We start from the raw sequence: 15,462 nt of genomic DNA, 5'->3' as shown, positions 1-15,462 counted from the left end.
CCGAAAATCACTAATTCTTTTTGGACAAACTCCAAAACTAATTTTGATGTCTTTTTATTGGCTTTTAGGTGGATTCTTATTTGATTCTGTGATAAATTTGTTGGGAAAGACAAGTGGCAAGTCCTTAAAAAAAAAAAAAAAAAAAAAAAAAAAAAAAAAAGCCATGTTTTTAACATATATATGTATCTATATATACACACAAGGAAGTGAAATTCAGTACATGCATACACCAGGGTATTTTCTTTCTGTGGAGTGGTTTCTCTTTAGAATGTAATGTGTCCTAGATAAAAGATTCATAATATATTTCACTTATGTATTTAGGCAATATTTTCAATGAAGCTTATGCAAACTGACTGAAAGTATTCCTAGATATACCAAGGTTGGTACCATTGTGTGTGCATACTTCTACATAACTGAGTTGCCTTTTTTCACATAGATAAATTTAGATTAACTATAGACACACAAAAAAAATGAAGAGACGTGTGAGCTGTTGCCTCATTGGTGTATTCAAGAGCAGCTTCCTGTTGCTTTATCTGATGAGGCAGTTGTTCTTCTTAGAAGCAGACAGGGGTTACACTGCTGATGGCATCACAGTGAAACTGCTACATGGGGACACATGGCAGCTTAGGTAAGTGTTCAAAATCCAAGAAGCCAGATATACAATTTATGTTCTATAGATTTCAACCTGGCTCTGCCTTGATGTGATGCTGGCATCAGACAAGAATCTGGTGACCCAAAAGGAGCTGGAAATTATTGCTTTGGGAGAAGGAGTATTGCCTTCCCAGCAAGGGTGAAACATGAGAAAAAAAGGCAAATGACAGCAAAATACTGAGTAGGAAAGACATGCCTTCTTCACTGTTGTAATGGTACTGCTGTGATCAAAATCCCTGTTACTTAGGAGAAGAAGGGATAATGGAAAAGAACAGTATTTGGGGGTGGGTTTTGGGGATTCTGAGCTGTCCTGTCTTCACAGGAAAAAATGAAAAAAAATGCCTGAGGCCTGACAGGAGGTTCCAGCAGCTCTTCTATTACTGCTTTTTCATATTTGATAGCACCAACAAAGTACTCAGCTATATTGATATGATTATACACAATGCTTCAATCTTAGCAGAAAAATACACCTTACTAAAAGCAGCTTCCTAGAATCCTAAGTATCATGTACATGAAAATATTTTGTGTAGCATCTCTCTGTATGCATAGGGAAAAACATGATGCACATAAAGATACAGCACAATAATACTCTCCTGCATGGCCTACACCCTAAAAAAATAGCCTTTTTTGTCTATCTGGTCATGTTAATGGAATTTTATGCTCTATAAATCAGACCATAAAATGTATCTTAAAGTTAAAAAGACTGAGCTCTTTTAGACCTGTCTGAGTCTTTACACAATCTCATGGAGGCCTGTAGGGGAGAGAAATTTATTATTGCATGAGGAAAAATGCTGTTTATTTTAAACAGAAATGTGAGAAAGTCAGCTTAGCACCATAACTTACCTTCAGAACACAAAGCAGTCTACTTTGTTGAAAGAGCTTTGAGAGAAAAATCAAGAAAACCTTCTGTCCTTCCACCTTATAGCACCAAACCAGCAGCTACTGCACTAGGTCACACAGTGTGGTTTTCTTCTCCAGAAACTTATCTAAAAATCTAAGTACTTACCACATTATAACGAATATTGCTTACAGCAACTTGCCATTTTATGAAGTGACATATGAAATATAGGGTGAAATACATCAGTTTCAGATGTTTCCAGAATTAAATTGGTGATTATTAGCTAATGGAATGTTTTAATTTTTTTTTTCTGTTAACAGTACAAAATCCTTGCAGTCTTCTTCATCTTTCCTTCATTCTTCAACTGTAGTAGAATTATTTATCTGAAAAATAAAGCTTTTCCATTCTTCCCTTAGAAAGTGGTTTACTGATGAGAGCATGAGATATTGTTTTGTACTTGTGCTCAGGAAGTATAACTTTATATTTAACTCATTACTCTCAGAATCTCATAAATAGAGAGGTTACATAAGCTCTCCTTGAATCTGAAAACCATACTGTAGGAATGCAGCAATACAAATACAAGATGTAGTGAGTACTTTTCTCTAGAAACTTTCACAAGGGTTCTTTTACAGGCTTCTTTGCATACATTACTTGTAGCATTTGCTAGTTCAGTTCTCTAATTTTTATGTCTTGCTGATTTCTTTCAGAATTCTTGCAGAGCAGGTTTTCTGTAGCAAAATATCAAAGAAACTCAGAGACAGTGGTAATCATTGAATAATATATCTAAAAGAAAAAAATTATTGTTGAGATTTGTTTTTTCATTTGAAACACATCTGATACTAAAACAAGTCTCAAAAATAAGTCACAAGTGTACAGAATTAATCACAGTGGGTTTGGACCATGAAAATCAAACAGTTAGACTGTGTGGTTAGAATATATTGTTAAACAGAAATTTCTCAGCAGTTTTTAATTAAAAAGTAGCATGCAGTGAGAAAAACTCAGTACCATCCTCCAGAGCAAAGCCAGGACATATGCTCAGTAGCTGAGAGAAAACCTGGAAATTCTGCAGATCATGAGTTCAGGTAAGACAAATAATTCTGCATTGCATAGTCCTACTTAGAAAAAAACTTAGTAAGGTAATATGATATTTCCCCTGACCGAAGGCCCCAAGTAACTGTAATGAAATGTGTTGCAATCAGGACAGAACAGTGCTTTCTGCTTTTATGTTTCTGTGCAAGAAACTGCAGCATGCATTGTGGTTTACTTCATTTGCTGGCTCCGTGACACACTTCAGCCTAGGTCATCAATAAATGTCAGAATGACACACTTCTTGTTATTATTGCAGTGTCAATGTGTCATCAAAACTGGGACATGGATAACCTGGGGAATTTTAGACAGCCTCCAGGCTTTGTTCATAGAAACTAATGATAATACTGGTTAAATAGAATAGAAAAGCATGGGCTACAGTGGCCTGTGGGCATGATACAACAGAACAGAATTAAAATTACAAAGGTGGCAAATGTCATGTGATCTCAACTCTCTTCTTTGAATACCATATTCAGCATCCAAGCCTGCCATTACCAGTTATGACTTAAGATATTAGTTCCTTAAGGCAGATGGCTCAAGAGCAATGCAAGGTCTTGCCCCAAAGAACATGCAGTTTATTCAGACAAATGCGGTGAAAGAACAAATGGTTATGTTATGATCAGTCAGATCAACAGAATAAATCTTTCAGAAACAACGAGATAAAAGTAAAAAGCTGGAGAAAAATAGGTGGGTGATATGAAGCAATTGGCATGTTGGTCTGTGAGTAGATAATAAAGGGACGATAAAGGTAACTGTGAGAGCAGCTGTTGCCAGTAACACAGAGACAAGCTGGGAGCTTGTAATGATGATGAGTCTGTAATATCACAAGTCAGCTAACAATAGAGAAAGAGTTTGTGGGGGAGGGAGATGGAATTCCAGTTTCTCAGTCACACGACAAGTAAACACTGCCTCATACACTTGCTACATTATACACATGCTGCTTCTCTCTTAGACATGAAGAGACCTGTCAGAGGAAAAGAGGTGCTAAAATGGGATTAGAAGAAGAGGTAGGTATTTTATATTTTAGTCATCTGGTCAGTCTGCATGTTAGCTTTGATTTTGGTGAGAAGTGAGTCAGCAAAACCCTGGGACCCAATTTCTAGAGCCAGGTTTTTAATTTGTGATACTTACCTATATTGGTAGGTTTATAATGCCCTATTTACCATGTGGTTTCATTAAACCACACTGAAAAGCAGACATCTTATGTTTGTCTTAAATACAGACACTGCAGGGTTTATTTGCAAGTAAAGCAGCTCAATGGACCAAATGGGCAAGTCCTGCTCAATAATTTTCCTTGTCTTTCCAGTCTGTAAATAAATTTAGCTGTAATTGTGAAAGGTTAGCCACTTGATGAAATAAAGCAGTGTCTGGTAAAATTAAATATGTGCTTTCTGAATATTTTTGTCATGGCTTTTTCTTTCTTTTCTCAGTGTGCATGTTTGGGCTTTTTAACAGAAAAAATCCAGATAATAACCTCTCAGCTGAGACAATAAACTAACTTGGCTTTCTCTGACAGTGCCACAAACCTGCGCACACACAGGTGAATCAAACTCATAAATGGCAGAATGAATTTGCCTCCCATATGAGAAAATCCTTGCACCAACTTGTCTTCAGTTTGAACTGTTTCCTATCCAGGAACAGTTGTAGATGGTGCTGTTTTTCAACCTAATTGTTCTGCAATCTCTTTACTTTGTCTGCTGGCAGTCTAGGCTCAAACCACAGATGAGTTATCACAGACAGTCTCTGAAGCACCAAGTATGTTAGGCAGTAGAACTGAACCAAAACAGATATTCCCCATTCTCCTGTTTCCTGAACTTAACAATTGGATCTTTGGAGAAAAGAATTACTCTTTATCAGAGCTGTGATATAATCAGTTAGTATCAGCTGTCTCATTGCTATGGTTGAACACCCTTTCTTACTTAATCATAGAATCATGGAAAGATTTGGGTTGGAAGGGACCTTAAAGATCATCAACTTTCAACCTCCTGCTAGACCAGGAGGTTGCGCAAAGTCCTGTCCAGCCTGGCCTTGAACACGTCCATGGATGGGGCAACCATAACTTCCATGGGCGTCCTGCTCCAGTTTCTAACCACTCTCACACTAAAGAATTTCCTCCTAAATAAAAGGTCAGCTCTTATAAGTGCTTGTAAGGTTCAGAATGGAACCCCTCAAGTCCCATTGCTTTAGTCAGGGCTGCTATTTTATTGGTATTTTAATGTGGAAGCTGTTGACACCCACAGCCCTGGTAGTGCCTAAGATGTGTTAAACTGCTACTGATTTTGTAAACTCATGTATGGTAACTGAAACTCTTAGAGGACAGAAGTGTAAATCAAAAAATGTGCACAGAGAGTTTCCACCCCACATGAGTCTAAGTGACACCCTGCCAGATTCTCCTGTGCATGCAGGAACCCAGTAGCCTGCTGGGTTTCACATGAGGGTTCCTAGGACATGCAATAAGCTTTGCTGGAATAGCAAAGTTGATGGCAAGTTCTTGGGGGCTTGCATACACAGGAGGGAAGCAGGGAAGTGTGAGGATGCAACAAGATGAGAGTGATTTGCCACAGGGAGACATAGCAGCCACACGTTATCCTCTTGTAAGCAGAGCCAAATGTCTAGCAGTACCTGAATCCCTGTCTCTATTCCTGTCTCTCCACTGACTTAGAGGGGGGGAGGTTATTTGGGATAAGAAACCTGTGATATTTGTATGACTAAAACTCTCTTCTGCTCACCAGTTTACCAGAAGGTGCACTTCTGTTGTGATGCATGTTCTGGTCTCTTTTGAATATTCCACAAGGGGAACCTGGGATTTCAGGACCATACCAGTCTGGAAGTGTTTTAACTACTTATCTACTTCTGCTATTGAAGCTTGCATATGACTGACATTACCCACCTACATTTAGTTTCCTCTTCCTAGGCACTCCTAACTCCAGGAGAGTTTAAAACCTTTGTACAAACACATTTTTTAAATTATTATTATTATTATTCTAAAAAAAATAATAATAAAAATGAAGAGACGCACCAAGAAGCAACCCCCCCCAAAGAAAAAAAAATTAAAACAAACAAAAAAACTCCACAGAGATGTTACTATTGCTGACAGTTTCCCTTTTTGTTAACAGAAAGCTGGAGTCTTACCAAGCAGGTTGTGAAGAACTAACAAAAGATGTCCCATCAGACTGCAGAGGGATTAATTAATTAATTTATTTATTGCTCCCAGGCTGGAGTTAGACCAAAGATACTACTTGGGGTGGACAATGAACCACACTGCTAAGTGCCATGATGATCACGCCCTGGATAAGTACCTGTTTCCATTTGTATACAGCACTGTGATGGTGATCAGCATTCCCACCAACTGCATATCCCTCTATGCATCTTGCATTCAAGTGAAGAAAAAGAATGAGTTAGCAGTCTACCTCTTCAGCCTATCCCTGGCTGACCTTTTGTACTCTCTGATTCTGCCTCTGTGGATTGATTACGCCTGGAATGGAGATAACTGGAGGCTCTCTGCCTCACTTTGTCAGATTTCTGCCTTCCTTATGTATATGAATTTCTACACGAGCACTGCATTCCTTGCTTGCATCTCTATTGACAGGTACTTGGCATTAGTTCACCCCTTGAAGCTCCAGCACTTGCGCACAAGAAGATTTTCATTGATTGTCAGTGTAATTGTTTGGCTTCTGGAAACTTTTTTAAATTCAGCCATCCTGGTGAACAAAGACGTATTCAATGATCCTTGCAATTTCACTAATCATACGCTGTGCTATGAAAAATACCCCCTGGAATGGTGGCAGGCTCAGATAAATTTATTCCGGATATGCTCAGGGTACCTGGTCCCTTTGATAATCCTCGTATTTTGCTACTATAAAATCTACCAAGTAGTGAGGTGTAACCAGGCCACAGTAGATGAAGAGAAGACGAAAGTGAGGAGACTTATTCTGAATATCACAGTTACTTTCATTGTTTGCTTTACACCTTATCACGTTATATTGCTTATTCGCAGCATCAAAGAACCTTACACCACCGACCCACAGACTTTGCAGCTGATCTATAAGGTTTACAGAATCACACAGGCCTTCACAAGTTTGAATTGCATCGCTGATCCGATTCTTTACTGCTTTGTGAGTGAAACTGCACGAACAGACATACTGAATTTGCTCAGGTGTTGCTTGTGCCTACAGAAGCGTGAGGGAGACCAAGCCAAAGACCACGCTGTGTGCAGCTCTGCTACAAAAAGCAGTGCTCTGATCACCTACAGAACTCCCTGTGAAATGGAGACTGTCAAAAATGCCTGAGCAAGTACAATTCAAATCCAGATCGGATAACCTAAAGGGGAAAGAAAGAAAGAAAGAAAAATTCTTCCCTGGTATACCTAGAAAAGACCCCAAAAGCCACAGATACTAATATAAACGGAACAAGTAGCTGGAGCTAATAACTTATTATAGGGTCAGTGAAATCCGTGGAGTATCAATACATATCTTTAAATCAGGCATGGTGCACAATATCAACAAAAAAACACGCAGTGAAGAAAGATGACCATGACGTGCTGACAAAATTACTGAGGATCCCCCACAAGACTGCCTCCTGTCACAGGCTGCTAGCCCATGTGCTGGACATAAATGTTCTCAGCTGCAGAAAGACTGAAGTCCCCTCAATCTACTAATTTTTCTTCCAATTTTAGTAAAAACTTAGAACTTAGCTGCGAAGGAGCCCCAGAAGGGATTTCTTTTTTTTTTTTTAATTAAACCAGTACTGTGATAGGGGTGAATAAAGCATGCTCACACATGGAGATCACTGAAATGATTAACTAAGGAGCAGACAGTGATAAATCCTCTCCCTATTTTCATGGTGTAATTTATGCTGCTATGATGGTTCCTGTGTTCCAGTAGTGCCTCAAGTTCTCCTTCAGCATACCCCTGAGATTATCCACTTCTTAAAATTGTTTACCTTATGTGGATGGGTACTTACAAGCTCTTAAGATTTTCAGCTTTTGTTTTCTTTGGAACATATATATGCTCTAATGTATAAACATATGCCATGCAGTTTCATTACAATATCAGTATTGGGTTTCAGATAGCTGAAGATTCATTACTTCAAGTACTTATAAGGAACCAAATGCTAGCCACCAGTTGTTTAATTTGGATGAAGATTTTCCTGATATATTCATGTATGAAAGGGAAGGACTGAAGGGTGAGATTTCATATCACCACAATGTAAAAGACGAGGCTGTAGACTTGTTTATTATGACTGAAACCTGGAGTGTGGGTATATTTGGAGAGTCAACAGAGCAATAAGATTTATATCCATTTACTAAACTATGTCCAGAGGCCTCAGCCAGAAGTTCCAGGACTCTCAGTCTGACAGTTTATAAAAAAATCAAACAAAACAAGCAATACTGACAAACCAACAAAGAAAACAAATATAGCCAAGAAGAATGTCAGCAAAAGAATCCATATTTTGAAAGGATTGCAGTTAGCAGAAATTAAAAGTATAGCTATTAATTCAGGGATCTGTTCCCGCTCAAGCCCCTGCACCAGCAGTGTGATTCCCTAGTACTGGCAGGAACTGAAACCTCTGAAAAGAGTTAAAATACCATGGAGATTCCTTTTTTTCTCCTCTCTCAAAATTTTCACTTCTGTTGGTTGCCAGGAAGAATGTTTAGTTATGGTGGTTGTCCAGTTTCATGGGGAATTTTTTCTTCCATCAGAAAAATTCCCCCTGCACAGCAGGTCTGTGTAGTGGAAAGATTTTGACCAGCAGTTCTCCAGCACACTTCTAGGTCTGATATGGTACTTGGCGGATGAGCATACAGTGGTCACAAACAATATGGAAATTTGTCCAGGAAGATCCCTCTGCTTATAAATTACAAATTTTTCCACTACTAAGAGCCACTTTCATTGTTTTCATGAGTTCCTCTTCGTTTCTGTTAATACTTGCAATTAATTTCACATCCCAAGGGGGTAACTTCATAGACTCAGGAGGGTGGTCTTGTTCAGCCTGGAGAAGAGAAGCCTTTGGCAGCCTTGCAGTGTTTGCAAGGAGAGTACTAAGAAGATGGAATCAAGAGTGCATAGCAGGAGGACAAGAAATATTTTGCATAACCTGGAGCAAGAAGGGTCAGAGTTCATATAAGGAAAAACTTTGCAACTCTGAGGACTGCCAAGCAGTGGAGAAGCTTGCACGAACATGTTCTGCATGCTCCATCCTGACAGGTTTTCAAGACCAAACTGAAGAAAGCTCTGAGCAACCTGGTCCAGCCTTCCTTTGAGCAGGAGGTTGGACTGGAGGCTGCCTGAGATCCCTTCCGAGAATCGTCCTGTGATCCTATGAACTGTGTAATTCACTATTATGCCTTTCTTTCTAAAAATTATGTTCTCATCTTTGTTTCAATTTGTTGTATTTTGTTTTGATGTGAAGTTTGTTGTTTGTTTGTCTGTCTGTTTTTCTGTAGTAACTTCTTATATATTATGAAGTAAAACACATGCAAGCAGCAGTGCAAGTTATTTCCCCACAGATTTGTTCCTGTGCTGACCTGTGTATTTTGAATGTGAAATTTCACTGTAGTACTGGAATGAAAGCAGAACCAAGATTCACTGTAACTTCATGGAAAAAAACCCTCAGTTTTCTTTCAAAGACCTTTTGCATGACAGAAATATGGGAAAACAAGTTCAATTGGGGTTTTTAGTTTATTTTTAATAAATAGTGAATACTAAAACCAACCAATAAAATGGAGTCAAGTTTAAATTGTGCATCAGGGATTAGTAAGAGGTGGCTGCTCTACAAGGGATGGGACATTAGGAGCTGAGAGTGACAGTCAGGTAGGTTTGGCAGCATCCTCACTGAGAACCCACACACCCCAGTGAAGCCCACAGAGAAGCTCTGCTGATGGCAACCAATGTTGGCCAACAGATCTGTGACCACAAATTCATAGTGACGAGGCAGGTCTGGGGCCAGGAAGCCAAGTCCAGAAGGCAAGGTCTAGATCAGCAAGACATGAGTCTGGACATGGCCACACCATGTCAGTACTGGCCTCAGCACAAGCAGCCAAACCCCAAAGAGGCAGGAGAAAGACTGAAGGGTCTGTTGTTAAAGTTAGGACCCTGACGATGTGTGAAGAGCTTAATTTCCTCAAAATTTGGTCCTGAGATTTTATAGTCTTTAATATCCCACCAAATGCTGATGAAAGCCATAGCTTGGAACAGCTTGCATTGGTATATGTGGCTGTTTTTCATAAAATCATTTCCCATAACACATTCCTGCACTGCTGAAGATCCACTTCAAGATAAAGGAAAACAATGATGCTGTCTGGCCAGTAGGTTGGGTTTCATGAAAAACCTCAGACAATCTCACAGTCATATCACTTTATGATTAAAAAAATGTAGGTACCTAATTCTTTAAATTATACTGAAATGCTACATGTTTAAATCAAAACCCTCTGGAGAAATGAGGAAAATTGTAGACGTAGGGACTACCATGTCCTATACCTTAATCATTTCTGTATTTACATCTTTGTTCTTACGTAGCTAAAAACTTACACTTCTTTTCATTCTCTCCAACTTTGCCCCAGCTGGACCAAATTTATTGTATGACAGTGAACATCTAGTTTTTGGGGTTTTTTTAATTGCAGTGTTACAATATTCCACTTTGCATTCTAATGGCTCTGTAGGCAAAAAAGACAAGTGCAAATTCACAGGAACTCTTCCCAAGGAAAGCACATTCCTTACAGAAAAGAGTTTATAAAATCTAAAATCTAAATGTCTGTTTAATGACAAGAGGAAATGTGTGCATTCAAATTTCATTTTCCTCACAGACAGTGCCTAAAAGCAGTAATGTATGGCCTCAGTCACCTTAGTTCCTGTCTTAGTTCCCAATCTATACAATAAGAATATAGATAATTAAAAGGGCTTGTGATGGTAATTTGGTTAACATCCACAGGATGTTAAATTCTAGTGCCAAATGATATTGTTTTCAGCATAACAGTAGAGGTGAATTTATATGTCAATAATTAAGATATAGCTCAGCTTCATAAATTGGGAGTTATTCAGTGATCTGTGATGATGACCTAGCTCATGAAATTTCAGACTCAACTTAATGTGTTTTTTCTAGAATCTTAGCCACCACCTGAATCACTGCATCCATGATGCAGATTATTTTTCTTTTCCATGGTTTTAGGCTAGCAGAGACTCCTGACTAACTTTTTTTTGTTCTTGCCTTTTTTTTGTTTTGTTTTGGGGTTTGGTTTGGTTTGTTGGGGTTTTTTGGGTTGTTTGTTGGTTTTTTTTTGTGTTTCCAACATGTCTAACTTACTTCAGAGCCACTGTGAAAGATGAAAGGAAGTGTGTATTTGAGTTGAATTCCACTTCTTGTTTCCATTAATGGAAAATGACGCTACTAAAATAATTCTGATTAGTCTTGTTGCAGTCTTCAGCACTATCACTCATAATTTAATGCCAGTAAAGAAGGGAGCATTGGGCAATAGTTCAGCTATGTGCCACTTTCCATATTACTTAACAGTTTCATCAGTGCCATCACAGGCCTAGCTCTCTGTTTTCTAAGCTGATAAAGGAGCTACCAGTTCATTTGCTCCTCACAGCACAGAGCTCTTAGGGCACTTGTGACCAGTGTATCCACAATGGCAGAAAATCTGCTTGCACAGAACAAAGCTGCAGGGAAGGAAACCAAAGTGTGGCTCTGAGCTCAGCAGGAACCAGAGGCAGCTGCAGAACCCACTGGCCTGGGTTTTGCTTCTGCATGAGATGGCAGCTCCTTGTTGTCCCAGAGCCAGGTGGGATGGCAGCTTGGCCCTGCCCAAGCCTGCCTGCTCTGCCACACTTTCAGTGTCACCAGCAGTGTCAATAAGTGACGCTCCAGTGTTGGTAAGAGAGTTAAACACCTTGTGCATGTCATAGTTTTGGTACTTAATACTTAGTAATTTCAGAAATGCTATTTCTATAACAACCATTTACTTAGAGACTCACTCAATACCAGAGGCAAAGGTTCTTTTCTTTTCCATTTTTTTTGTTTTCCGAGCAAAGCTGATCTTTTTCAGTCCATCTACTGCTGGATGAACAACTGAGGTGGTGACAGATTAGATAAAAGCACACCCAAAGACTGTACAGGTGTCCGATTACATATACATATATATATAAGCATAGTGTTTAGTGTTATCTTCATTACATATGAAGGTAATATAAAGAAGATAGGTGAACAGCTCATGACTTCTCATGGTTTTCTCTGTGGCTCTTCACATCACCTAGATGTGGCATGTTGCCTTTTGGGTGAGATACTGAAGCTCATATAAATGAACTTAAACAAAAATTTTCACAAGGTTTTCCCAAGAGCTGGTTCTAATATCCCCAAATCTGTTCTATTACTTGCAGGACTTGTCCTCACCTGTCATTTCTTGCTGTTTAAAAATCTTCCTCCCTGTGCCAAGCGTTTTTCCAACCCTGCACTTTTAACTCTGCCAAATACCTATGATGCAATTCCTGAGGTTCATTGTATTCCCAGAAAGAGGAAATAAAGACATGGCTTTACCCGTCTTCTTTGCTTATCCTCATGGAGTGCAACACAATAAATAATTTTCAGTGAACTGAAGTTTCTGCTCCTCAGAATGCAGTACAGCAGGAAAACCCAGAAAGGGTCAAACTGTGGGTGAGTGCTGATATGAAAACCTCATGCAGGCAGAAGTGAGCTCTCTTTCCTGGCATGCAGAGAATGAGCACGTGTCACTGGTAGCTCAGTAAGCATACGTGAACCTTATATATAAGTTCTCTGTAGCATAACCAACCTAAGAAATAGCTTCATACTGAGTTGTTGTATACATTTGCTGTGCATTTTTTTTAGAGCTTAACATTCAGTTATTTCTCCACTGTAACAGGAAGCAACCCATGAAGTGTGTCACGGTAGAAATAATACGAAAGTGTAAACTTCAAGAGTCATATGGTAAATATGGAAAGTTTTGCAGACTGCAAGTTCCTGTTCAGTCACTCAGGTCAAGCCAAAGGAATCCAAAAACTGATTTACCTGGAGGCCTTTGCAAAAAAAACCGATAACTTGGTACATATAGGTTTATCTTTTCTTTCTTGTGCATTCATTTTAACTCAATTACAAGTGAAACCACTTCTGGATATTTCTTCATTTTGTAGCCAATTATGCTGTTTATTATGAGCAATTCATGCAGGGAAACCGGGACCAAGAACTCAGAGACCTTTGAAGCACTACCTGAGCAGGACATTGTCTGGCCCTTACCTCCAGACCCTGTAAATACATTCCAAAGACTTTAAAGTAACCACCTTAATGACTGCAGTGAGAGGTTGTAGGAATCCCTATGCTTGGATACATATTATTCTCTGGATAATGCCTCCTTTTCTGCCACCTAGGCAAATTCGTTTTTCTTACATGCTTACTTTGTTCTTGCAAAGTTTTGTGTAGTATTTTCACTGAAAGAAACGCAGCAAAATATTACATGGAGACGGTTGTCTCAATCGTATTTCCAGCAGGCTCTCTGAAACGAGTGAGCTGCCAGACTGTCCTCACTAGGTGGCGATTTTTGTCTGTTGAGCCAGACTTTATGGAAGAGGAGAAAAAAAAAAAATCTGGTTTAAAGATGCTTTTTCTTATACAGAAGAAACGTGAGTCAAGGAACAGAGGTGGCCACTGCACCCCCAATTCCCGTGAGGCTGGGGTGACCCATCGTGATCCTTACAGCCTCTGCCGGGAGCTGCTGGAAGCTGTCAGGCTGTGATTCATCAGACCCAGGAGCCTAACACTGAGCCTTGGGAGATTTCCTCCAGCCTGGGTTTATTAACAGCTGGTTTTCTTTGTAACAGCTTTTTCATGTAATGGGGACTCCTTTCTTCCCAGTATTTATATGAGTATAAAGATTTACATACAAGCAACAGGCATCTCTATTGCTAAAAGTAGCTGGCTCCTCCAGCCTCTATCCTGCTGAGCCACTCATTCCCAAGCCTGTCCCACGAGCATTTTTCCTCTCACATCCCAGCCAAGCTCTATTCTTGGAACTGGCACCAGTTCCAGGGTACCACCAGTGCTGCCTCAGGGCTGCTGTAATGCTCCCCTACACCTGCCAGAACACCGTACTGGATGTGTCACACCAAGACACAAAGGACACATTTCACCTGCAGTTCAAACCCATCAGCACCTCTCCTCACAGCTGATGAGTTCCCGAGGCTACAGATCTCTTTTTGTCAGCCTCCAAATTTCAAATGATGGACCGGTCTTAAATTCACCATTTGCTTGAAGTCTCCAATCTCCAGATAGAAATATTATGAAGAGCACTTTGTGGTATAAATGCAGCTTAAGCCAAATAATTTGTAAGACAATATTTGTAAAATCAGTACTACCTTCTTTTGGCATTTTCTAAAGAAAACTTATTTAAAAGAGTGCTGCCTTTATAAAATTTACTACTACTGTGAAGATGTTACAATTTTAAGACTCAAAGCCACAATGAAACATTCCCATTTGAGACAAAACTTTACCATCAATTTTTTGCTTTTCTCTTTAACTACATAAAAGATTATTCAATTGGCTTCTGTTGCCTGCCAGGAAACCCACCTAAAGCTCACAATGTGCACCCATATTGAAATGAAAATGGCGATTCTTTGGGCATAAGAAGAAAATACTTTCAGTGGAGCCAGGAAGCTTTACTTCTCATATGAAGTTAGCCTTTGAATAGAAAAGCTTCTTATTGCTGCAATGAGGAGTTCTGGCTCTTTCTGTCACCTCATGTCAGGGTTTTATTTCAGGAAAGCTTCCAACCTGGAAATGGTGGGTGCAACTCAGCACTCTGCTCAGTGCACACTCACTGGAAAATTGTCATATACATTCCTCAAGGGCCAGCAGGACAAATCCTTAACCTTTTAGCATCACAGTTTTCTCCCGCACACTGCTTTAGCTCTTGGTGTCTCACTGCTGGTTCTTTTTGCTCTCATTTGGGAAGAATAATGAGAGCCATTACATCATATTAATAACTATATGGGAATAAACACAGTATGAATAACTGCAGGGTGCTATGTTGGGAAGGTAAAACAACTCCCTATTTAAAACAAGACTTTTTTTCCTCTCTGAAATGAAAGGCAGGGGTGGAAAAGAATTGCCAGAGAATGAGATGAGCTTGTGTTAGTTAAAATTAAAAAATTAATTTCTTTGTCTTGAACTATCTACTGAGTGTAATTTTCTTGGGTTGAGAGTCTTTCACTGGTATTGTTGACTCAGCAGACTGATACATAGTTCACAAGCTATTTTTAGGAAATCCCTCACCACAGTGAGAATTAGGATAAAAGACAATTTAAAAGAGCTAGAGCTCTTTAAAAGAGCTAGACCAAATAAAAATATGTTTTAGGAATTTAGCCATGAATCAGACTATAGGAATACCAGTATCAGTGAATGATACATGAGCTGTATTGTCTGACAAAACCCCTGCTAATCCATAGAAAACCTAATTGAGTAACAACGTTTTTCAAATACTTAAGTATAAAATCTACATCTAATCTCACAAAAACGGAAGTAAATATACACACTTCAGGACTGCAATAGCAGTAATTAGTAATGACATGACCCCATCATCCCCTTCTTCTACAGCATTGTTCCCCACTGTCTTTTCATTAGTCTCATTCAAAAGTCATACGTGAAAAAAATTCTATCCTTAAGCTGTCTAATCTATAATCAGTTTTCATTGTTGAGAAATTTTGCTCATATTCTCAGACATGAGCAGCAATGAGGAAGTAATTTGTATTTATTTGCTTTGGAATGTTTTCATAGATACACATGCATTGCAATGAGTTGCTCAAAGGATTAAATGAGCTATGCCTAATCAGAAGTTCTACGAGTTGTTGACCATGGAGGTTGATGCAATATTCACAAAATGCTTT

The 15,462-nt window shown here is 39.1% G+C and overlaps 1 protein-coding gene across 3 annotated transcripts; it reads left to right on the top strand.

Annotated features, from left to right (window-relative positions):
* The first annotated feature begins 141 nt into the window (after positions 1–141).
* Positions 142–7,309, top strand: GPR65 (G protein-coupled receptor 65). Of its 3 annotated transcripts, none has more exons than XM_071745831.1 (3): positions 142–628; positions 2,471–3,582; positions 5,790–7,309. In XM_071745831.1, the coding sequence occupies exon 3, from the start codon at positions 5,827–5,829 to the stop codon at positions 6,862–6,864; it is 1,038 nt and encodes a 345-aa protein (XP_071601932.1). In that variant the 5' UTR covers positions 142–628; positions 2,471–3,582; positions 5,790–5,826; the 3' UTR covers positions 6,865–7,309. The 3 variants fall into 3 exon arrangements, with proteins under 3 accessions (XP_071601932.1, XP_071601931.1, XP_071601930.1); XM_071745830.1 differs by lacking the exon at positions 142–628 and having other exon boundaries at positions 1,415–2,571; positions 3,528–3,582; XM_071745829.1 differs by lacking the exon at positions 142–628 and having other exon boundaries at positions 1,415–3,582.
* Positions 7,310–15,462: the final 8,153 nt, after the last annotated feature.

This window comes from Heliangelus exortis, chromosome 5, assembly GCF_036169615.1.
Source record: "Heliangelus exortis chromosome 5, bHelExo1.hap1, whole genome shotgun sequence".
NCBI lineage: Eukaryota > Metazoa > Chordata > Aves > Apodiformes > Trochilidae > Heliangelus > Heliangelus exortis.
Note: the sequence above shows the minus strand (reverse complement) of the source record. Positions and strands in the feature narration are given on the sequence as shown.